This window comes from Ornithodoros turicata, chromosome 8 (assembly GCF_037126465.1).
Source record: "Ornithodoros turicata isolate Travis chromosome 8, ASM3712646v1, whole genome shotgun sequence".
NCBI classification, from domain to species: domain Eukaryota; kingdom Metazoa; phylum Arthropoda; class Arachnida; order Ixodida; family Argasidae; genus Ornithodoros; species Ornithodoros turicata.
In genome coordinates, this window is record NC_088208.1 from 9034058 (window position 1) to 9059378 (window position 25321).

A 25321-nucleotide genomic window follows, 5' to 3' on the forward strand; every position below is an offset into this window, starting at 1 on the left:
TATACTAAAATGATATGCTTGGTAGATTGGTAAATTGTGATATAAAGAAAAACATGATACGATAAAAATAAGATATTGAAGAAAAGGCAGAAACAATTGTTGGCATTCTGTGGCTGGTGTCGAGTTTTCCACACTTGGTGGTCAATAATAATGTACGCTGGATATGCTATAGCATCAAGAGTACAGCGATATTCACACAATATGCTGTGGAGATATGTGAAACCAATATACACATACTTACATTTCAAACTTTTTTGAAAAAGGCAGTCCAAGTATGTCGGATTTGTCAGACTCGATACAAAGCCAGAAACTACAGTGTGGAATGACTGTTTCCTCTTTCGAAAGCAGAGGTGCAGCCACCACGACGCTTCGTGATCTCATGCTTCAGAGTGGCATAGCCTAGTAAGGAGCCGTCAGAAGGATCACATAAAGATAACTGGGTTGAAGAAGTGGAGGGCTCTGTGGAATGCGTAAGAAAGCATACGCGTTACACAACAACTACGAGAATGATCGGATGCACTTACAGTTTTCAGTGCGTAGACTTGGAACTGAAAAATAAATGCGCTAACCTTGTTGAAACTACTTTTCAGTCAGAACCACACAAAAACACACTTGGTTTCTTTAGATGAAGGTTCAAAGAAATCAACTTCAGCATTTGCAGTACATCATCAGGTCCCGATGCATCATCATGTCCCTTTGAGATGCAGCAGACACAGCTGAGCGACTGCCGTTGCGATTCGTTGCTTCGCAGCAGATCAAGAACAGTACACCCCAATGATCGGTGAAACGTCCACAATATGGCGAATAACTCCAAAACCAACCCAATGACCCGAAAAAAGCAAAATGAGCTGCGAATCACACAAGTTTGCAGTTCGCAAGCAATATGGCAACCGTGATAGCTGAACGGATACGGAACCATATGGAACGCCGTGCATGGATTGAAAAGAAAATCGTAGAACCTACTGGGCAGGTGTTAAATGCAGGGTATATTTTTCTTGTGAGGCTCTGTAAGAAAAACATATTAACATATATGGACAGGGTCACCACGGGAGGCGTTTGAGCCAATTGGGGGTGCTGCCAGTGGCCCTCGTGTCGACGTCATCTTGATGGTGGGCCGAGATGGATATTCTATATAAATGTATGTTTTCTCAGTTTGACTCTAGGTTTGGTGCTGCCCTCGGATGAAGTTGAATCCTTAAAATTCGGGTTTAGAGAAACCGTGGGGTTTTATGCATGAATTTTTCGCATAGAAAGTCCTTGTTGGGTGCTTTATCGACTGCAAGTATGAAAGAGCGCCCACAGTTTCTGGTCAGAGTCCCTTTTAGGAAGCCCGTAACAGAATACTCATAGTGAGGCATTTTAAAATATGTTTTCTTGAACCTTTTCAAAGTCGACATACGTTTGCTTGTGTAACTGTCAATCTGGGCCATTTCAGCCAAAACCAGCCAGAGGTGACCTGATTCTCTTATATTTCACTGGGAAAAAAAAAATTGTGCGCATTTTTTTGGGTGTGCATGAATGTCAACTTTTTTCGCATCATTTGTTTTTTTTTAACAATGGGGGCGCATCATACCCAAACCACGCCCAAACATGAAAAAGTGTTGTGTATTACGAGCTTCCTTCTGACATCCACATAAGTCATTTCTGCGCTTGCTTTGTCCGGTGTTAGAAGAAAAGCATGGGTCTGCGTTCCCGAAACGCATATAGAACGAGAATGAATCTGATGACGACGTGGTGAGGACTCAAGAACGGAACACGCTTTGGACAAAGTTTACAATAAATTTCCATGTTTTTTGAGGCCTTGGAAATGGCATTCTGAGGCTCCAGTGTATTCAAAGACCGGTGAGAACAAAGTGCTTGAAGTAGTATAGATACATATAACTATACATACATATCTTACAGCTTTTCCATGGCAAATAGTTGTTGCGGTGCGTGAACCAATGTGTATGTTCCTGAAGTTATAATCTTATTGCGTTACACATCGACATTACTGTCTCCTGGTTAATGAAAATGAAGAAACCTCTGCTGACTTAAGTTGTTCATCAGAAGGAAAATAGTTTTTTTTTTCTTTATAAACGAACAAACAACTGTTTCTTCACAATAGTATGCAGCTTATTTGCAGAAAGGCATTTCGAAAGTGTCGCCAGACTTGTGTTAACTGTACCAGTTTCCTGCATTTATCAGCACATAGGCTGTCAATGAAAAACATTGCTTATGCTGACCACTTCGGCGGCATGATACACGCAAGAAAGTACAGAGGCATGTTCCGTTTTCGCGATTCTACGGTTCTGAGGGCGGAACTCACACAGAAGGACAAACACAACACATCCACAAGGTGCCAATTTCACAACAACCAAGGCAGCCCTGTAGCCCTGTAGGAGAATGGCGATGTGCCGTGCTGTGACGGTAAAAGCTGTCCGCGACAATGCTCAGAATATGACAGGCGGGAACTTATATGGGGACATCGACAGGAATTCAAACTTCGACATTCTGAAATTTGACAGGCATGCAGCAGAACAAAGCTCTAACCGCAATGTCAACCTAATCCTGATAGCCGGCGAAAAATACAGCAAGCGATTCGCTCAGAGTCGGTATACTCTCTTTCTCAGCCCACCGCAAAAAACCACACCCTGCAGGGGATTTTCAGACGCGGGAGCCAAAAGCCTTTCCTGTTCTTGGACTGCCGTGCCTGTCGATCAATCAGAGACGATTTATTTTCAAAGTTTGAATCTGAAAGTTTTATATCGCAAAAGTTGGTTTTTACGGCTTTACCTTTACACCGTGTATTTTTTAGTGATTCATTTTGAGGAGTTTATTCTCAAAGTTTATTTTGCGAAGCGTAGACCAGAGTGATCCCCTGCTCTCATAGTCTTTTTTTTTTGTATAGTTATATGTAATTGTTAAAAGAGAAGCCTGTATATATCCGCGAGATTTTTGCTATTTGCGTGTAGGAATTCAGCGTTCCTACAGGCTAGGGGTAAAATGGCGGGAGCATTCACATTGTTTCTCCTCATTACACGCTGCTGATGGCATGTCTGCCGGTGTAACGCGGAAACAAATTTACTGAGTGTGCCCACCTCTATCCATCTATTGTGTTTGCTCCTGGGAAGATAACTGTCATGTACATTTTCATATGACCCTATTTTTCTCTTTCACAGTGTCCTGAAAACTCAGCAGCGAACAGGAGGCACAGAAATCCCAGCACAAATTATGTGGCGGATCTACGAAGCGTACGAGTAGCGGGTGAGGGACGTACTCTATGGCTGTTGCCGGAAATTATCGTATGTACCACCTCCTAGAATTAAGTGCTACAAATTTGCTCTCAGTACATGTGAGCTTGGCACGAATACAGTAAAATTTAATGCTTCTGATCTTCCTTACATTGCAACCTGTGGTGTCCCCCAGTCCCGAAGAATGAACCGTGCTCGAGCGTCCGTGCTCACAACCCAATGCCTTTATTCTTCCTCCTCGTCATCCATCTCATATCACAACATTCCCCCCCTTCCGAAAAAAACCCAGAAAAAGTCAGTTAATAATGAAAACGATTCGGTCCACCCTTCTTCCTGGTAGATCGCCGTAACTGTCTTGGTGTGTGGGATTGGGCGTGGGCCTTCCGTTTTTCTCGCTGTGGTGCATGTCGCTGCTGATCAGGTGCTTGTGTTCGTGGTGCCGATGTGCCAGATGCCTGCGGTTGTTCGTTGTGCTGGCTCTCTGACGGGTCCAGATGTTGCCACAGGGAGCTCATGCGGAGCTCCACTCCTACCGTTGGTTTGTCTGCATTGCGGATGTGCTTATCAGAGCTGTCAACTTGTCTGGCGAGGATTAACTTCGAGGCGTTCCACATCTTGTTGCCTTGGAGAAGATATGAGTGCTTCCCGCACTGTTTCAGTATCTTGACCGGCTTCGAGTACGTTGGTTCTGCTTTGAAACGTGGCTTAATTCGAATGCGTACGAGGTCACCAGGACAAAAAGTAGTCGTTTTTGCTCGACGTCTTTCGTCTGTGATCCTCTTCATATACTGTTGTTTCTGCTCCACGTGTTCTCTTAACGCTTGTAATGTTTCTGTTGGATCTTGACGAGTTGGAATTCCAACAATATCTAGCCTCGTCCGTGGCTGTTTTCCATGTAGTAGTTTCGCTGGAGACTGACCAGTGGTGTTATGGGGAATAGTTCTGAACGCCGAGGTACTCTGTAACAGCCGTGCGCAGAGGTTCCCGTTCAAAAGATGCCAGTTGGACATACTGTTTGAACGGGCGGTTGAACCTTTCCACTAATCCGTTTCCTTGCGGGTAGTACAAAGAGGAGCAGAGATGTTTAATTGCTCGCTCTTTCAGAAAGTTCTCAAATTCACTTGAGTTGAACTGTGACCCGTTATCAGCGACTATTTCTTGTGGATATCCCTTTCTGCTGAACACTTGCTGTAGAAAGGTGATAATAGTGGCTGACGTGACAGAAGCGGAGAAGAATACTTCTGGCCACTTACTGTAATAGTCCACGAGTGTTACCGCAAATCTGCAATCTGGCGATGCCTTCTCGAATGGCCCGGTGATGTCTCCCAGTAAACCAAATATGTCCCAAGGATATCCTGGGGAAGAACTGAATTTGACATTTGGATGTCCCAGGAATGTTCGTGAACGTCCCGTTTACGTCCGTGCGACGTTCCTGGGAACAGACTTTCTTCCTCATTTTGCAGTCCGGGGGACATCCTATGAACGTCTCCGTTGGATATCTGGATGTGAATGGGACGTTTACCGTTTCATATCAAATTAGCTTGTATGCTGAGCATTATGCATTATTATTCAGTTTTTGTTATCTGTCCACGTTTTAGAAATAGTTTTGGATAAATAATCGACATATTTTATTTGAGAACGGTATGCAACCGCTGTATATAGCTATGGATACAGCACTTATCGGCAATGCCACGTGACCTTGCGTATCACATTGTTGTTATGGGATACCGCTTGCACTTCCACATACACAAATATGTGATATCGAGTGAGCACTACCTACGGAGGCCTGTGGTGGCCTCTTTTGGCGTACTGGATGGAGCATATACTGAAATGAGAGTTGTAGGAGTAAGTTCAGTAAGTGTACAGCGCGGTGAACTACGATTGTAACGGTGAAGACGTTTTGGGAACTAATTAGTTCGTGTGCCAACAACGCCGAAGCATAACCGTGGATACTTTTGGCGTCCCTTTCTCATAAACATTGTGTTTTTAATTCAAACTATCTTTCATGATGTGATTACTCTGCAAATAAAGGTCTAAACCCAAAATGTTTCTCGCTTTGCTTACGTCACTCCAGTAAGCGTCACGTGTCCCAGATATGTGCGCAAAATGCAACGCGGTGGGGCAATTGTTTTTACATCCTGCAGATGTCCCTGGGAGATACAATGTCGGACGATTTTCAACGTCACATTGTGGACGTCCAAATAACGTCCATAGGGGAGGTGCGTGACTTTTCTGGGACGTCCCTGGGATATTTCTGGTTTACTGGGCTATTGCAAGCTTCTCCCACGGCATACTTGGAAATGGTACGGAAGTAAGCGGTTGGGTTCGCGGTTTGGCGGTTTTATCCGCGGCTTTGCAGATTCCACAACTACGTACCACACGTTCCATTGCGCATCCATGCGAGGTCACCAAAAGATGTCTCGTAATCTTTGTTTTGTTTTCACTATGCCTGGATGAGACTCATGACCATTTTGTACTATGGCTTCGGTAAGTGCTGTTGGTACGACTATTCAGTCTTCCCGGAGAAGTATGTCTTCAATGCAGGACAGTTCTTCTCTTACGTGGAAGTACAGAATATCTTGTTCTTCCAAGCACTGCTTAGACGGCCAACCGTCTGCGACGTACTTCTTGATTATTTGAAGCGTTGACTCCTCTGTTACCTTCTCCTGCAGTATTTCTCGACTGATGGGACCTGTCACAACTGATACAATTTCTTCCTCGAACTGTGTAGGAGTCTAGTCGTTCATCGGAAGGCGAGATAATGCATCCGCAACAACATTTTCCGTTCCTTTGTAGTACTGAACTTTGAAGTCATAGGCCAGTAATCTTGCACAGCACCGTGAAATACGTAGCGGGCGGTGACCAGACCCTTGTGAAGATAAAAGCGTCACGAGTGCTTGATGATCAGTTCGAAGAACGAAATGTCGCCCCATAAGTACACGTGCCAGCGCTCACAAGCCCATAAACAGGCTAAGGTCTTATGCTCACCTGCGGAGTACTTCTTTTCATGTGGGGCCAGTGTTCTTGATGCAAAAGCAACGGTTCGCAATTTACCGTCCTTTTTCTGTTGCAACACAGCTCCTACTCCAATGGATGATGCATCCGTTGTCACTATGACGTCCAAAGTAGGGTCGAAAGGTTGCAGGATGTTCTCTGTGGCCAGCAGAGTTTCTAGTTCCCGAAACGCATCATCAGCTTCGTGGTGCCAGGCAAACTGTTCTTCTTTTCGAAGCATCTTGCGACGCGGTTCTACAACGTCAGCATAATGTGGTATGAATCGTGAGTAATACCCTGCCATGCCTAAAAAGGAACGTAATGCTGCTACATCTGTTGGTGAAGGTGCGTCCAAGATGGCTTGTACTTTGTTTTCTTGGGGACTGATCCCACGACCACTGACCTTGTGCCCGAGAAATGTGATTTCTTTCTGAGCGAAAATGCATTTGTTATTAAGCCTGAGCCCTGTATTAGCAATGCGCCGTAGTGCTCCACGAAGATTTCTTTCATGTTCCGCTTCGTTTCGTCCGTAAATGATTATGTCATCAATGTATACCATTACACCATTGCAGCCACGTAGAACCTTGGTCATCATTCGTTGGAACGCTGGTGGAGCTGACGACAGTTCAAAGCATACCCGTGTAAAACGGTATAGTCCTTCATGTGTGATGAATGTGGTAATTTCCCTGCTTTGCTAGTCCAACTGAAGTTTATGATATGCCGAAGCCAAGTCCAGCTTTGAAAATACTGTGGCTTCAGATAAAGAGTTCAGCATCTCTTCTATATGTGGTAGACAAAAAACATCCATGATAATTGCCTTGTTGACTTCACGCAAATCCACACAAAGCCTGATGCTTCCATTTGACTTTAGGACGACCACGACCGGTGAAATCCATTCTGAAGCTGTAACAGGCTCAATGATGTGTTTATCCTGGAGGCGTCGAAGTTCCTCAGAGACTTGTTGACGAAGAGCGAGAGGTAATCTTCTTAACTTTGCTGCAACCAGCTTTACCTCGGGACGTATTTTCACTTTGTGAGTCAAACCTTTGGCCATTCCAATATCTTCCGAGAATAAGTCTGTAAATTCATTCCTGAGGTTCGGCGGTAGTGCAGTTGCATACATAGAAACTGCAAAACATTTCAGTTCTGCTCCGTCCAACCGAAGCTTTAGCTTGCTAATGGCGTCCATGCCTAGTAACGTTGTCCCCTGGGGTACGATGTGAAAGTTGATCTTTGAAGATGCATTCTTGTACACGACGTTTGCCTCAAAGCATCCTATTACTGGTATGGGACTCCCTGAGTAGTTCCGTAGGGACACGTTGGAATTGTGTAGAGGAAATTTGTGCCGGAACTTAGAAGGAAATATGTCAGATGACATGAGTGCTGACGTGGGTTCGAATCCCATCCTCGTCGCCAAAATGTGGTGTCGCCGAGTCCCGAAGAATGAGCCATGCTCGAGCGTCCGTGCTCACAACTCAACGCCTTTATTCTTCCTCTTCGTCATCCATCTCATATCACAACACAACCCTAGGTTGCATATGAGTGCGTCTCTCTAAATTCTCTCTCTTGTTTTTCTTTTTTTCGTGTACATATAGTGAGATATATAGATTGATATGTATCACGTGTGGCTTATATTTGTTGAAGTCAGGGTTGCGGAGTTGCCACTCCGGAGTTGGAAAGATTCCGGTGTCATTCCAGATTTAGCACAGCACGAAGTGGAATTGGAATGGAATGGCAGAAACTGTCCTAGGAATGGGAATGGTCTGGGTGCCCCGGAGGCAGTTTTGATTTCAACGTGCTGGTTTCTGCCCTCGCACCCGTTGCACTGCACCTGCACTCGGTCAGGAGTGAAATAACCTTGTCTTTGTGCTTTTTTCGTGCTTGGTAATGTCAATCTCCTCTAGCAATGCTGGACTTAACAGTATGGTTGCCTGTCCTTTTCTTTATTGAGGGGATTAACGGAATGGAATTGGGTTGCCAAGCCACTCCAGGAGTGGGAACTGACCGTACCTTTTCATTCCCAGAAATTCAAAATAATGAAATTATTGCAAATCTCCATTCCTTGGAATGGAATTGGAACGGAATGGGAGACCCTGTTCCGCAACCCTGATTCGGACTGCCTGCAGTCTACCTGAAAAATCTTTTCTTTCTCGGCCTGTGAGGCAGGCAATTTATGCTACTTCATCTTCCTTTAGATACCTCATTGACGACAGGTGAACGATCTAGATGTCCTCGTAATCATACATGCTTATGAACTCTGGACATTGAACATGGACTTTGGATACGGAAATGGAAATGGCCCACTTGTCTTCAATAAGGTATCTAAAGTCAGATTAAGAAATACAAGCATCATGCATGAAGAAAATGCAAAATATCGAGATTAGAACACGGACACAGACCACTATGTTAGTTGCTGGTGCTCAGACCACAAAGCATTCAGGAAAGCAGAGTGAAAATACATAGATATGTACAGATTTTCAGAGATAAAGTTAACAGAATATTGCTTTTCTAATACGTCGTTAGCTGATTGGATTTTAGTCACAATTGTTTTTCTTTCTAATCGTTGGTAGGATACCTACCCTGTGCCCAGTACGAAGACATGCACTTCTTCAAAGAGGTCAGAGTGGTCAGTCATGTAGGTCCACCTGAACTTTTCCAAAGTGGTTCGCATATCGGTAGCGCTATCATGGCCATATTTGGCAAAAGTTGAAATGTACTTGTCATCGATCGCCTGTAATAAACGTAGATCTGAAATAAGTATTGGTCGAGCAGTTTAAACTGGATGCACCAGTCATTGACCCCGCAATCACCACTTCAAATCACCTTTACCGAAACAGTGAGCTATCGCCGCACTCACCTCTAAATATTGTCCCTGTAACACGGATTACGAGTGCGCGAACCTGGTTTGTAGCTAACCTTTGATTGAATTGTATTGCAAATAAAAATAATATGGATATTGTGGCTCCACAATGTGCTACTCGAGAACGCTGACATAGGTTGCCTGCGGAACAACCACCAAGGGTTGGTGGGATTGACGATGAAGAGAAAGCAGAAAGAGAGCGATCGACTGAAAAGAAGCAAACAGTGGGGCATTCCTTGTGTGGCCAGGACCACCATACATGTACCACCAAATTTGACTTTTTTTTTGTAGAATCTGCTAGAGATCGAAAGTACGCGAATGTTTCCAAGACAAATGTATCCTGTCATCAGACTTTTTTTGTTCCTTCCATGTTAGTGCCACAAAGCAATTGTGGTTATGGGCGGCCTGCAGACTTGGACAGATAAAGAGAGGATAACAGGAAGCAGAAGGAAACGGGGGTGTTATTATGCGTCCTGATATCAGAGTAGACAACTGCTAATCATTGTCCTGCTGTAATAAGTAACGCCAGGACATTTTGTTTTAGGTTTCGTCCTGAATTATAAGTACTCATTGAGAAATCCCTTCGCTTGCCACATTCCACGTTTCGTGGCAATTTGTAGAATTGAAACGCTCCCGTAAGAGGTATCATAACTCGTAGATACACTCTCGTAGATAAAGGTTAATACCTACACTCAGCACCATGGCACACTCGAGGAGGAGGAGGAGGAGGAGGAGGAGGAGTGTCGTTGGGAGGAATCCGAGAGGTCTGCCTGCCTGATTAGGCGGCATGTTTCTCGGGAAGGGAAAGGTGGTGGAGAGGAGGAGAGGAAAGCGTGAAGTGGAAGACCGAGCGGAATCCGCTCGGGGGGAGGATAGCTGCGTCCATGGGCCGACTTCAGGGGAACTGTGCCAGCATACGCCTACTACACATCTGAGGGAAACCCAGGAAAAACCCCAGATGGCACAGCCGGCCCGCGGATTCGAACCGCGGACCTCCCAGTCTCCAAGCGCACGCGTTACCGCTGCGCCACCGGAGCTGGTGGGGCACACTCGAAACGTTTTCTCAGCGGGCATTGTTCGCGTATCTTTTTCCTGCCCATTATCGTAAATTGTTGGTCACGTATTGTGCAACCGACGAGTGTGCTTTAATTACTACTTGTGTAGTGAATGCATTTCAGCTACACGGGGCTCGGAAAAGTATAATTTAATTTCTAAAAGCAAGGCTCCGATGTGAAAATTGGCAGTCTCCTCGGTGACATTCACAAAAGCACACATACACTAGAGCACACATATATTGATAGCACACTACTGAATCAAACTCGAGTAGTTTTTCATCCAATTTGTAACAAACGTTCACACCTGAAAATCAGGTGAAGCGCGCTTGTTGTTGACTACGTGCAAGATGTAACTTGTTTTTAATAATTACCTAACGCTGTCTCTTCGAACGCTGTATACATCTGCGCTACTCTTTTGTCCATGCCCTTATGTGTTGCAGTTCCTGCTCTTCCATTACGCTACGATCGTTCTAGGGCTATGTATTGCAGAGCGATAGCACCCCAGTAAACCACCGATGTCCCAAGGACGTCTACATGATGTTACCCTCAGGACGATGAAGACATCCTGAGGACATCCTGAAACATAATTTTGACATACTTGGGACGTACTCAGAACTGCCAAAATAACATCCGCGCACGTCCCAAGGAAGTCCATAGTACGTCAATGACGACCTTTTACGGACCTCTAGTGGACCTTTTTCCCGTGCCTTAGCCAGGCTTACTGGCGTTCTCTGAACATTACATCAGCACCGCACAGCAGTGCGTATCAGTGGCACAAACAAGCAACATTAGATCAAACACTTTATTTCGTATGAAACTGAGCGTCATAGCATCGTATTACCTCACCAGGTATTATATCACAGCGTAACATGACCAGCATTTTTTTGCATTATTATTGAGAACTTACATGTCTTTGAAAACATGATGTCCATGAACACACACAGCATCGGTCCACAAGGGGAAAAACTTAAAGGTATATGCCCGCAATGTCCGAAGTGCGACGCTGAAACATATGTTGAAGCACTGGCATAACCGACGACCATGCTGCACTGTGTTTCGTACAAGTGGAGATTTGCGATGTGTCCAGCTTGCCTTTCGTGCGCAAAAATTAACGCTATCCAACTTCGGCTATATTCACTTTTCGCCACGGACTCCCTTCCCTGCCGCGTCATGTGAGCTTAACCTGCAAGAAATGTAATTTCAAAAACACTGCTACAGCAAAATGTCACTGTGAAGTACGCATCGACGTATACGCATACCTTTAGACACAGCGCCTATGGTTGCAGTCTGCAGTAGCCTAGCATTCTGCCTATCAACAGCCCTATTGCCTGCGAAGACAGGAAACGCATGGATAACCACGTAGTAGGAACGTGAATGCCTCGCACATTCACTACGTACCTTCAAAACGGGTAAAATCTTGAAAATGACGCGGGCGACGCCACTTGGAGATCCATAATTCACATTCATCCGCTACGACGTTTCCACACATCTGTAAAAGAGTCAACAAGGTGCGACACATTGTACTTCCCTGCAAATTCTTTATTAAAATCACTCAGCATTTTTTACATACAGTGGCACAGCCGTAAAGCCGTGGAGCACATGACGAAGTTGCACGGGTGAAGCGTATGCCCAATCTGTTTCGCAGTAAACACAAGTCACTGAAGAGCTCTGAAACGCACTTTAGCGTAACTTACCTGATGTCTTTCAACATTTCTGTGACCTTCCCACGTCGTGAGTGTGCTGTCCCAACCGCGTTGTTCACCGCAATGAATACGTCGAAAGTATCTGAAATTCATAGATTAGACATTAGTAACGGGACCACTGACGATGTTGCATCTTCACCTTGAAAAGTGCTGGTAGGGTCACGAGTACACTTAGCTGAACGATAAAGCATAGGGTAATAGGAATCAAAAGGGTAATAATCACACTGCTAGCATAAAGTAATAGAACCCACACGCTAGGAATGATACCAAACAAAAGTTGCACGAATCGTACAAACATAGAACTAACCTTTAATCTAAGAAATCGCAAGGCTTCTGATCACTATGCCTGGGGTCTGATCCTCAGCCTGTGCACACATGAAAGCACCCCCAGGCAACACTAGTAGGGCATAAAAACACATTCACAGCAGTCCAGGGCACCAGAGCAACGACGGAACGCGAGACAACGGGAGCCAGAAAAAGGCGTGCGAACGCAACGAAGCTTGCAAGCGAAATGGACGCCGCCCGCAGCGCAGAAACGGCAAGAAGGCCACCTGCCCGCCAGGCCATGCCCCAGCGCCCAGGCGCTCCTCGGAATGTAGCAAGGGAACGGAAAGTCGCGCGAAGACGGGACCAACGCTATCGGAAAGAGGACTTTTTCCTCTTCAAAAACACATCTCAATCAGCTTCCTACGCCAGCAAGAACCCGATATCGAAAAAAATGCCCCAGGCCCATGTATCAGAGAACCGCCGTTGCCACGGTGTTCTAACAGGCTCCAACAGCTCCCCATAGAGCCCATAGTTTGAGATAATTCACACAACACTGGGCACACGACCAATGAAATTGCGACGTGGTGGATATTATGCACAACCAGTCGGCCAATCAGGAGCCTCCATGTCTGGCTGGCTTTTCGGTCGGTCCTGGCTACCATCGACTTCTACTGGATTTCAGGCCTGCCGCCGTTACTCGGTATTCAAAATAACTAAAGCGATTTTGGGGTAAAATAAAGATTTATTTGATACAAAGCACTAATTCAAAGATCTGATACATGGGTGCACTGTGCGTACAAAGCCCACTGCGTTGCTGACACACTGGGACAAAGTTCGAACATGAAGCAGAACGAACACACCGTTCAACTTCTAATACCGAGAGCCAGTCTCATGAGTGCGTACCATTTCATGATGAGCATCTTCTTTCGCTGCCTGCGGTGCATCCATTATAGCGAAGCGAAAAGCGCTTGTGTGGCACGTAATCCTGTCTTTGTTGACAGTCCTCGAAATCCAACGGCGCCCGAACTTGTTCTTCACGCTTCAACTCATGAAGCATTCCGGTGCCGCAGTTGACAAATTGTTCGTGGGATAATAGTTGTGTCCAGGAACAGCACAACACGAGTAAACTCACAATAACGCACGAATAAATCCGCGAACATATTTCTGCAAACTGTTCTGTTGATTGACACCACCGAGCACGGGAGGACGACATGCCGGCCATGCTATTTCGAAACTATGCTGAAACGGCCGAGACGGTGTACGCACATGCGCGCGTACAAAATGCGATTTCAAAACGTTGTCGACCAATCGGAGCGCGCGCACAGCCTAGGCCAATGGACTTGCAACATGGTGTATGGGCGCAGTGGTACATACTCTACAGCCGCGTCCGCGGGTACTTGAGGAGGACTGGTTCTAACTCGAGAACCGAGAGGGATAGAAAGATGGGGCAAGTTTCTACGCGTTTCCCATGTCGAGTGCGTGTGCCCATTAAGAGGAAGTCGGATCCGCCGTCGGCTTCAAGCCTGAAGACAGGGACAAAAATCGGTGAACGGTGGTCGGTGTCAGGAATTTCGAGAATGACGTTAAGACGTCATTCTCGAAATCGACGGACCACTGGAAATCGACGGCTGGTCACAATTGGAAAGTTGTAGAGCAGGGAACAGAGCACGCGCACACAAAATTTCAACTAAATCGTACATCGGGTAATCGACTTACGACACCGAAAAGTGGGAAGCGTTTCAGGGTGGCTCTAGCCAGCCTCGCAGCTCGTCATGCTCTTAAGCCGATATCGGGAGAACGGAACATCGCGCGCCTGCGGGACAAACGCTGTTGAAAATAGCACATTGAGACCTTCATAACGAAGGCAAACATGACCATGTGGCAGCAACGGGAAGGCGTTTTTTTTTTTTGGGGGGGGGGGGAGCCGCTGGTCCCATGTATTGGGAGGAGTGTGAACGCGGAATCCTCTAACTCGAGAACTGCTAAATTTAGAGAGACGCGGTGAATTTTATCACGTGCTCCGCGTCGAGAACAGTGGATTCTCCAAGTATGAACCCTGTCCGAGGCGAACTTCTTTCCAACAAGGGCACTGAAGTTCGGAAAAACGAATTTTACTAACGCGTCTCCGCCTACGAGTTCGAAACCACTACAGATCAGTTCCTGTGTGATTTGCGCGATCACACAGCTAATCCAGGCCCGTTCGGACCTGAATTTTGGTCTCGATCCAACAGTCCGGGCGGGATTTACAAGACTTTGAAGGTGTCAGAAGCACCGACGGTTGCCTAGAATTTTCAAATATCTGGACAACCGCCAGGATTTCTCACAAGCCGCAAGGTGCACGCGTAGGGGGATGGAAGGGAAATTCGTCACAAGAAACAGCATCCCGATATCGCCGCTGCAGGTCAAGATATTAGACACGGGAACCCATCGCGAAACACCGCGATGTCACTCTGATGGGGTTAAACCATCACTGGATGGCTAAGAGACGCCACGGCATCAACCGCCACCTCAAGTGGCATGTGCAGTTCTCAGTTGGAATCTCTATGCATATCTGATCTATTCTGACCTATGATGTCACTACGGTGCCGTAGGGGACCTGGGCACATTCTTCTTATTTGTCCATGCTACCAACCTTCCCGAACCGCGCTCTCTCAGATCCTTATTCAGTTGGAATTTCACCCTTTCTATCTCTATGAAAATTGCTTGGCCCCTGGTGAAATCCAGCCCATCAACACTCTGTGATGAGAGCTTTTTTGGTCTTTTTAGACACGTCAGGACTTCCATCCTTGTGAAGGGGCACATTTAATCGCATTTTATGCCAGTGGGCTCGGGTATCCACACTAGCGACGAAACTCCTCATTATTAACATTAGAAATAAAGTTGTTGTTTTATTGATACTCTAGGCCAATTCCTTCAATTGGTTTCGCATTCTTTGAACTGGTGCAGTGTGTACAAAACATGTTGGATTACATTAAATCAAGTGGAAATCAGCGTTTAGCATTTATATCCATTAAGCCAATTCATTGAATTGCTTCTTTATTCCGTGGGTACGGTCTTCGCCACACAACATAGTGGAACATGATGTCGCGAAGGTATAGCTTCTCTTCAAAAACCCTGATTCTGTCAGTGAGGAACTTGTACCTGACGGCTACATAATGAACGAATTGACTGTCTGATTTGTCTTTGGATCTCGTTGGAATTGTGGCGACAATTCAATGATGTTACGTCTTCTCGTTCCGGCAGGGAAGCACATCTGGAGATGTAGTTGTGTGTGTTCCGTTCTACACGGAGATATTGCAAGAGATATCGAGGTCTTCTCGGCCTTCCCAACTACCTTTATTAGCACTACAGTAAAAGGAAACAGAAGCTAGATACTGTGGTACATCTGCTAAGCTCGGATCATGTCGGGAGTTTCTTTGTAAATTCAGATGAATAATTTTTGTGTGTTGCCACTTCGGTAACACGGATAAAAATTAGTGTCACTGTTTTAGTTTCTTGCTGCACGCTGTTGAACGTTATGATAAGGATACAAAAATATAACGAGCATCGAAAGTATGTTTGTATTCTACTTCTAAATCAACATCCGATCGGGACGCCATTTCGAAGTCCCAGCGATATCATTAAAATACATCCTGACTAGACAACGCTAGGACGTTTCGAATGACGTCTTATTTACAACATTGGGACATTTTTCGCGGATCAGGACTTCGGGATCTTTTCAGGACGTCCATGGGACATCGGTGGTTTACTGGGACTATTGGTAGACCAGGACTGATACCCGTGACGTCAGTGCGTGGCAGCTGTGGAGAGAGAACACGAAAGGAATAGAGAGAGGGTAAGAAGAATTTCCTCAGAAACGAGTGCGGGCGCCCAAAGGATGCGTAAGCAAAACAGAGCTGCAGTTAGAACCAGCTCTCGCTTTGCGACGACGACGGGTCGTCGTGAACCCGAGGGGCGGAGGTAAAGTCGCATTTCTGCCGCCCCGTCAGCGCGCACGATTTTCATGTTCCCACCACAGTGGCATTCTATCGTCCAAATCAGACGAAATATCAGGGGGCGTGGCCTTTCTGTGTTACCTAATTGGTCGCCAGCTATCGTTCTCGGCAGCTCTCGCCGACGCCGTGAAAGAAGTTTGGCATGGCGTTTTTTTTTAGGCTGGACGTCTCCTCCTCTCCCGATCCGGAAAGGCGCGTCTATTTCCGCCGCCCGCTCAAGACGCTGCGTCGGGCGTCGCTAAACTGAGAACTGGCCCTTATTGAGAGCATGATTTGCGGTCTGGCTGGCATGTTTTTCTTCTTTTCTTTTTTCAGAGGCTGAAATAAAAAGACAAAGTATTTGACGAAAAGCCGCGACGTAGTTCGAGATTATTTCGCAGGAAAAAAACATTCTCCTTCTTTGTTCTGTTTTAAAGGGGCTGTGAAGTGGAATGTTATTATTTACCACTAGCTGTAGAAGTTGGCTTCGTGATGAGACACACAATCCATTACGTCTCAGTGTTTCGTATTTTTGCATCCTAACGTATTTTGAAGACTGATAATTTCGCGATCGCAGTATCCACAGAGGAGGCCTTGTTTGTCCGACAGGTATCACGTGATATTAAAGTACTTCGTAACCCATTTGAAACATCTTGATTGGTTGGTTGGTTTTAAGGAAAAAATAAAATGGAGATTTCGGCCTCACTAATTACCATTACACCTCTTTTGAAGAATCAGAGCATCTCTTGAACAGTTCGGTTTAAACTGTTGTCATCTATAAGACTACCTGCGCAATGTGTGCCATCCGTTGGCTTTCTCCTTCCCCCGCGTGCCCGTGCCGTCCTCTCCTCTGCTATCACCCACGGTCCAGCAGTGCGTACACTGACCAGAAGATGAAAGCTGTGAAAGACGCTTAGGTATCGCAGCTGTGTGGAAAACTTCGCATCCAGGCAATTTCTACGGATGTCTGGTTTACGTTCTAGCGTTCCCGGATGCACTAACCGTGCACCTTTGATGAAGAAGCACACATTGCAGCTGACCACGGGGTGCTAGCTAGCAAGCCGCTTCCGTTCTATATAGATGACGAGCGACACGCCTCGTGGATACCGCGTCTTGGAGTTCGCAAATTTTGCTTGGCGCAGGAAATTCAATTGCTAAAAAAAGTTTAGACAAACAAGCAGCTCCTATAGGTTTACCATTCACTTTACTTTAACCCTTTAATGCGAATGGAGACCACCCAACGGTCGTCTGCCAGGTTAAAGGACAACGGAAACGAAATTTGTCCATTGCAAAAAGGGGACCGAACAAGGTGTAAATATTATGTAAAATTATGGTGCCACTAGTATTTTGCAAGTACGCTGTGCGGATGGCCATATTTCTGACGATTACGAGAGCGCTGGGCCGCCCACTCGACACGATCGCCCATGGAGCGCGCCAAGCATTGCGGGAAAATCTGAGGAGCGCGTGACGTCAAATATCTCTCGCGCTCCATGTGCGGCTGCACGGTACAAACACGGCGAATTCTGAATAACGCCTGAAGATGTTTGATTCGGAGATCTCGTGGAAGTCTGAAGACAATATATCCTATGAGAGATGGGTTCGTACATGCTTCTTCGTCTTCGTTCTTTACCCGTAGCAGGAATTAGACGTACGCCGAAACACCAAATGAAATGAAGCGCAATGAAAGTCAGGAACTCCAACAGGAGAGCCAACGTGCGTCACTTCCGTGGTCTGCTACGGCGGCGCGGCGATGCTCACCAGGGGCTCAGAGTGCTCCACGGCCGAATTTTATATCGCGATTGTGGCGGCGTTTCAACTAACATACGCAAATCTAAGTCGAATTCCGGATTGTTTTGGTACACATAGCAATATGAGGCAAATAGCTTTGCAGCCTATTTTCGTTTCTGTCGTCCTTTAATGAAGCAAAGGCCGAAGCAACAGCATTTAATGAAATCCCACGCGGATCCCAAGTTCTTCGAAAATCCCTCTTGCAGCTCAATGGACAGAAGTACTAATACCGAAACACTTTTAATCAGGGACCGAAATCGGAACGGAACCGTAAACCGATTGGAATTTTTACCAAATTTTTTTCAAGAATCGTAACGGGAACCTAACCGCAATTCACCATCGGCAGTTAACGGGAACCGTAACCTGAACAGAAAAATGTTATTTTGGTTACCTGTTCATATGTGTCGGTTCAAGCGTGAACGCAAACAACTTTGGATGCGATATTTGTATTCCTTTACGACTCTGACTAATGGCGTAGTACGTGCTTCTATTGAAGTAGATCTCTTCGTCATGTGTTTTTCGCGTAGACAACATACTACCTTATGCGCTTGGACCCATAATCGGATGACATACGCATCATATGCCATGTATTGCGTACGTCCCTCATGAGTTAACTATATTACTGTGATCATTTAAGATACTAAGCGTTGCACGTTTCTTGTTTTCACAACTGTTTGCTTAACCGCTGAACGCACGCAGTTTTTCTTTCTTGCCTTGTAGCTTGTTACTGCACTAGCGAAATGAATGTGCACAGATAATAGAGACCGCAACAACTTATTTTACGGGGAATGTCGCAAACAGAAAAGTGCGTCGAAGAATGAATAAACTGTTACTTCGCCCTGGCAGATGGCACTGCATCACCCTTTCGGAGCGCCACAGGCAATATGTCCCTTTTTACCCGTTTGCTTACTTTGCGGCATCCACGCGGCCTGCAGATACATCCTAGAGAAATCCGAAAAAAAAGTACCCGTTCAAGTATTTGGTTACCGATAACCAAAAATGTTAAAACGGCAAATCCCGTAAGCGTAACCCAAACCGCTTTCAGAGTTCTGACACTGAACCGTAACCGTAATCGAACCGATATTCGTTGCGGTTTCAGTCTTTGCTTTTATAGCTAGAAGCGCTATTTCTAGAAGCGCAGGGATCCCTCAGGGCTGAGTGAGAATATGGTGATAAGTGCCCACTAGCCAGGCACCACTTCCTCACAGACATTACTGTCCAATGTAAGCATGGACTAATGAAGAAACACACGCACGGTGTCAACTGGGACAATTTTAAGGCCCGGAGCAAACCTGAATATAAGGACAGCAAGCTCTAAAGTGTCATTTGGATACATCCAAGCAGAAATCCAAAAGTAGGCATCAAATCTTTGAAACTCCGTGCAGCCCCACATAGAGCGTAGCGAATATTATAACCCTGGAAAGATGCTTCTTTTCACTGACGGAACGCAGAAAATGTCAGCTGTCTTGCGCATCTATGGAACAGGGTATTCATTTGCGCACGGGTGCATGTCTTACAAAGCGTTGTCGACCCACCTAACGTGTCCCTAGCCAACCATCCTTACGAATGATGTCGTTCTCCTCACTGATTTGTTGAAAATGAGACGCCTACGCCTTTTTGTGAAACGTTTGAGACAAGTGTGCCTGGCGTTCCGCTTTATCTTCACACCGGGATCGACGGATAAGGATATCAGCCCGAGCAGTGGCAACGCCACCTAGATAGAGCAAGCATGCTTTATGCTTCTTCTAACTCATTCGTACACTCTTAAAAATGAACTTCACCACATAGCACGCTCCTAGCCAACCACCATCCCGAATGACAATGTTCTCGACTCTGATTTGTTGAAAACGGGTGGAGGAGCCTGTTTTGTGCCGTGCATAATGGCACAAAATAGGCTCCTCCTCCCGTTTTCAACAAAGCTAGGGCGAGCAGGGCATGAAGCAGGGATATGGAGCGCGTATCCAATCACTGTAGGATGTAGTTCGTGGAGACGAATGAGAGGTGAGCGCACATAGTCGTGACAACAGGAAAAACGCAACACGCGCTTTCCCGATTGCAGATCAGACTAGCAAGACATCCAGGCCTAGTCATTCAGGGAAAATGCAGGTCATTCTATAGTGATTCCAGGTGGAGCACGCTGAGCTTGTGCTCCTCTCTTCATTGCTCGTACACTTCTCATTCGTACTTGACACCTCGACAGAATGCATATAATTATAATGTGGTTGTCAATTGTGACACTCAGCGTTGAGGGAGACAGCAGACAGTACTCGTAGATGTGACTCCCGTTCCTCTTAACACAACCGTATGGACCAGCGGCATGGCCGAGTGGGTTAAGGCCTCTCGCTCGTTGGTGTCGTGATGACTGGGAGGTGGTGGGTTCGAGTCCTACCACCGGCTGTGCTGTCTGACGTTTTCTCTGGGTTTTCCAAAGACTTTCCATGCGAATATCGGCACTGTTGCCCCTGAAGTCGGCCCAGGACGCATACTAACCCCCTGTCACCCCACTGCTTCCTGCTGTCCTCTATCCATCTGTCCACATCTGTACGCCGCTCACAGCCACAGTGGCTTCGCGGCGCTAACACGAAAGCAAAATAAGAAAAAGAAAAACCGTACGGGCTACAGGGGCGATGCTTGTTTGATTATCTCAGAATATCGTGAAGTCGCGGTTTAAACAACTATTGTAGGAATTTGACACACTTTACGGTCAGTGTAGGAGTAAGGTGAGGATTTCCAAGCGAAAAATCATGCTTGAGGTGTTTGCTTCACATTCTTTTAGCATCATACGATAAATTATCATAAGTGATTGCCAGACTACCCAGGAATTGCATTACATGCGTGGAAATCCATTCATGAGTGCAATGACAAAAGTCACGTTAAAGGGATAGATATGGTGCAAAAGGTAGAGCTCCGAGCTACATGAACAGTGCCCTGTAGCAATTAATCTAGCAGTTTACAAGGTCAGCTGTGGAGAGGCATGAAAAGCAAACCGACACATTTCATTACCGGTCTGGAATTTTTAAACATCTACATGATATTTGTAATAAAACTGTGTGAGCTACCTAGATGCGTTTTTCACATAAAGGTAATTACACGACAAATTACCTAAAATCCAATCATTAACTTACTAGTTAGAGCTCTTCGAGGGATTGATAGATACCAGCGCTGGAACAAGTAATATTTTGATTCCATCATCTTTTTAAGTTGCCTGAAAATAGCACGTACTCTGAAATATAAATAGCTAAATTTTTCTATGCAAGCGATCCGAAACCGAAACCAGGCATTTCTCGAGCAGAAGAAAAGCGACGGGCGTTCGCCGCGGAGTGCTACGTAAGCTGTAGCGGTGGAGGTGATTGGAGTACGTTCTCATCTGATGACCAAACAGACCGCTTTCCGTTTTCCTTGGTTTCCCTCAGACATTGTCAGACATATGTCCGCACATACCCCCTGGAAGTCTGCCCAGGACGCACATTCCCCCAGGGCGTTGGTCGTGGTTTTTCGGACTTCTGTGAATTGTGAGGCTGACAGCGGGGAGCTCTTTTAGTTGTACCACCACACCTCCACCACTTTCCGGCTCAGATAATCGGAAAGTCGTATCGCGCGTGGTTCTCGAGGAGTGCGTGGTTCTGGTTTCGGCTCGATTGCATATGAATATTTGCCGATTTACATATCGATGTACGTGGTAGTTTCAGGATTTTTCGAGAAAAAAAAAAGAGGGTGAATTCAAATGACGGTTACCACCGATTGTCCTGTATCGCTTTTTTTTCAAAAACATATAATTAGAAAGTTAATGAATCCTAGGGAAATTCTCATCCAGTTTCCGCACAGCACTTTCCAACATGGTGTCCGCCTGGCTGTATAACCCGCCTGGATAACTGGCATCAGTGCTGCTCTCGTAGTCTTTTCTTTTTAGTATGTGAAGGATAAAACAACAGCCTTTATATGACAATGAAAAAATAGCTAGGAAGCTAGCGAGCTGGTGAAGATGATGCATAACGTAAAACCCTGAGACTAGGGAACACGAAAGGACAGACACAACACGAAGTATGTAAATATCCGCGTAGTTTTTGCTATTTGCGTGTAGAAATTGAGTGCTTCTTCAGGATACGCGTAAAATGGCGGGGGTACTCGCATTGTCTTCCCTCATTACAAGCTGCTGATGGCACGTCTCCAGGTGCGAACGCAGGAACAAATTCACTGAGTGTGCCACACCTCTATCCTCCTATTGCGTTTCCTCCTGGGAAGAGAACTGTCACGTTCATTTTCAGGTGGCCGTGTTTTTCCGTTTCACACTGTCATGCAAACTAAGGAGGGCACAGGAGCCCCAGCACAAATTATGTGGCGGTCCTATGAAGCGTACGCGGTGTGGCTCAGGCCCGCACTGCATGAGCGCCGTCGAGCTTTCTTGCACGTGTCATGTCCTAGAATTAGCTGCTAGAAATTTTCTTTTAGTACATGTGAGCCCGGTATGGTTACACTAAAATATAAAGATTATCATCTTCCTTGCCACTACAAGCCTAGGTTGCAAATGAGTGGATCGCCCTTAATTATCTCTCTCTCTCTCTCTCTCTCTCTCTTGTTGTTTCTATTTTTTTTTCATACATAGTGACATATACAGGGTGATGCCCATCATGTGTGCATTACTTGTTGATGTGATACAGTATCTAATCACCGTCGACTGGCAGCCAATCTAGTAATGGCGTTTCAATATTGTATTATGATGTATGTGTGTTTCCGATCTTACAGCTGGTGCTGATATGTAAGTTATCGTACTAATTTTATTGCGAGCAAATATATAAATGCTACAGCTGGCCACTCGGCCTAGACTGTGATCGAATGTTGCATGTTTGGGGCAATGCCAATTCGTGTGGAATTCATAAGCACCCCGATTAACCAGGTATGGTAACCTGGTACCGTTTGCCGTTGCTGTACCAAGTCAAAACGCGGCTTCGTGGCGTTGAAAGTGTCGCCCTAGTTGTCGCTGTCGTTGTGGTAGGTGTAGTCCTCGACTTCTTCGGTGCCTTCAGGTTATTAGTTTTTTCGGTGTTCGCCTTTTTCTTCTTTTCCTCCTCCTTCTTTTTGGGCGCGGGATGCGGTACACATTCACCGCGTATGCATATCTGAAGCGGCAGACAAGAATATGTTAGTTGTGCACTATTTGATCTACGCTACCAAGGTGTAATCTCCAAAGCCAAAATAAAGTTGTTGTTGTTGAGCTACGCTACCAATGTAACGAAATAAATGGACCTGAAAGATATGTTACATGCACAGCACCATTTATTAAAAGCCTTCCGCCAACGAAGGACTTCCTTTCTCAAGGTCGCGCATTGATTGGTCCTTACTGGGTGACGTTCGCACTTGTTTTTTTTTTCTGTTTTTTCGTAGAAGGAATTTCTCTACACATGCGTCGTCTGCTTTTGTCACGTGTTCCATCGAATAAAAGAGAAAACGCAGAAAGTGCAGATCAGCAGAAGTTTAGGCAGCCGCAGTATGGTGGGCCTTAAAGGGCTCTGAAACTTTGATAGCCCTCAAAGATACGCCTCATGACAGTACCTTGTAAGAATGCACCAGAATCCGGTTAAGTGTTATGCGACTAATGCGTTAACCGTTAAGTGTTCACCGTTTCAGCTGCTTGAAATGAAATGACCGGCGGCCACAACGAATAAAATATCAGGGTGATTTCCACAGAGGGCGCGCATCGGGAGACCAAGATTTGCTTTTTGCACAACATAACTGTTCAGTACTCCGCAAAAACCACGGTCCTATTCCGCGCACGTTCCGGGGGTTTGTGGCGATGATATGTGAAAAATGGCGGTGCAGAGAAGGCTGTCACAAAAAAAAAATTGTCGTTTTTTTGTCGCCTAGTCTCGGGTTTTTAAGTTATGGTTATACAAAAAATTAATTGACGGTTCGCATTAAGTCTTCTCAAGAAATCGCATGGTTTTAATTCCGACACCTCACCAGCCTTAACCTGAGAAGGACTCTACAAAGGTTATTAGGAGCTGAGGCAATTAAATATATATACGAATGAACACAAGACATACAGCCCTGACAATTGACAACGCAATGACGATCTAATACAGGGCACCAACAGTGAGATTCGCAGCCACAGCCTCGTACTTCCGGTCAAAGGTGATAATACAGTTTCACCCATGCTATATACAGGGTGTCCCAGAAAACGTGTCATTGAATTTTAATAAAAAAAACTACGCCACCTAGAATCATCAACGTCAACGGCATTTGTTCTTACTAGATTTTTGACAACTCCTGATGTGAATGTCATGTATCGTAAGTTTAATTATGTAAATATTTGCGATCTGAACTCGGAAATTTGCCAAGTAAAGATCACTTTTTTACCCCACCAATATGAAGAGCGTGCCGGATTCACTCAAGTTCATGATAATTGACAGTGATATTCATGAGCTATCCCATTTGAAAAAATAGCCGAACATCATGCTTTTCGTAGCACCGAACCATAACGCGCGACCACTTTTTGAGCGCAATCGCTCTCAGTCCGACGAAAGGAGGTTCGGAACCCAGCCCACAGAGTGATAGTAGAAAAAGTGACAGTTCCTGAAATTGGGAGAGGGAAAGTGCGATCCCAGCGAAAGTCGGACGCGATAAGCCGTACCTGTGTTATCTCTTTCTACGTTGCAGGTGTGGGCTGGGTTTCCAACCTCCTTTCGTCGGATTGACAAGGATTGCGCTGAAAAATTTGTCGCGCGCTACCTCCGTAGAGCATGATGTTCGGCTATTTTTTCTGATGGGATACCCCCTGAATATCCCTGTCAATTATCATTAATTTGAGTAAATTAGACACGCTCTTCACATTGGTGGGGTAAAAAAGAGACCTTTACTTGTCAAATTTCCGACTTCAGTTCGCAAAAACTCACATAATTAAACTCACGTTACACGACATTCACATCAGGAGGTGGCAAAAACCTAGTAAGAACAAATGCCGTTGACCGCATGATTCTAGGTGGTGTAGGCAATTCAATGACACGTTTTCTGGGACTCCCTGTATGTACCGTCTCTGAGATGATGTGCTGAGGGTAAGTGCATGTCCCCGCGCTTCCTGATGTGGCTCGATATGCTGATGTCTACTCGACATCAGATGTCTAACAACAAATCGGAGGTTTTTCATGAACTGCCACAGGTTAAACGAAGCTACGGAAGCTTCACAACTGCGGCAGGCCGTTGGGGTGTGTTAGCCCCGACTAACATCCTGTGTACAGGTTCTTAACAAGAACTGGTCCAATGGGCCAAAAAAAGGGTGGCGTGCAGTGCAAGAGGACAGGTGGATGCTTGACAGAGACACATGATACAGATAATCTACATTCGACGTAAAAGTAAAGGTCGTTCTAGTAGCATGGCGGACGACACTGTCATTGTGTTCTGCCGGGTCTCTCATACACGTTAAGCGTCCTACCGGTTAACATCGCCTATACATTAC

The 25321-nt window shown here is 45.7% G+C and overlaps 3 protein-coding genes across 5 annotated transcripts in view; all 3 read right to left on the minus strand.

The window, feature by feature from the left end:
• The window catches only part of LOC135365908 (venom metalloproteinase antarease TserMP_A-like), a 63720-nt gene extending 60291 nt beyond the window's left edge, over positions 1-3429 (minus strand). Inside the window, exon 1 of the mRNA XM_064598576.1 lies at positions 3382-3429. The gene's annotated coding sequence lies outside the window, so the exon portion shown is untranslated. The remainder of the gene's footprint in view (positions 1-3381) is intronic.
• Positions 3430-10933: 7504 nt separating this feature from the next.
• On the minus strand, positions 10934-12532 carry LOC135365909 (uncharacterized). Of its 3 annotated transcripts, none has more exons than XR_010414005.1 (6): positions 12150-12178; positions 11982-12017; positions 11834-11924; positions 11538-11628; positions 11399-11467; positions 10934-11322 (listed from the first exon to the last, which is right to left on the minus strand). XR_010414005.1 is itself a non-coding variant. In XM_064598577.1 (6 exons), exons 1-6 carry the CDS (start codon positions 12031-12033, stop codon positions 11318-11320), a joined length of 372 nt encoding a protein of 123 aa, XP_064454647.1. In that variant the 5' UTR covers positions 12034-12532; the 3' UTR covers positions 10934-11317. The 3 variants fall into 3 exon arrangements, 1 of the variants encoding a protein (XP_064454647.1); XR_010414004.1 differs by having other exon boundaries at positions 11538-11773; XM_064598577.1 differs by adding an exon at positions 11710-11773 and having other exon boundaries at positions 11982-12532.
• A 10217-nt stretch (positions 12533-22749) lies between these two features.
• The window catches only part of LOC135365910 (venom metalloproteinase antarease TserMP_A-like), a 94534-nt gene continuing 91962 nt past the window's right edge, over positions 22750-25321 (minus strand). Inside the window, exon 14 of the mRNA XM_064598578.1 lies at positions 22750-22988. Within this exon, the coding sequence (XP_064454648.1) occupies positions 22758-22988 (231 nt within the window). The 3' untranslated portion in view covers positions 22750-22757. The remainder of the gene's footprint in view (positions 22989-25321) is intronic.

Coding starts and splice junctions, on each gene's coding strand:
- LOC135365909 (XM_064598577.1), bottom strand. CDS start 12,033: ATGCTTTATCGTTCAGCTAAGTGTACTCGTGACCCTACCAGCACTTTT. Junction 11,774..11,833: donor GAAATGTTGAAAGACATCAG/GTAAGTTACGCT, acceptor ACTGCGAAACAG/ATTGGGCATACGCTTCACCC. Junction 11,468..11,537: donor AGATTTTACCCGTTTTGAAG/GTACGTAGTGAA, acceptor CTGTCTTCGCAG/GCAATAGGGCTGTTGATAGG.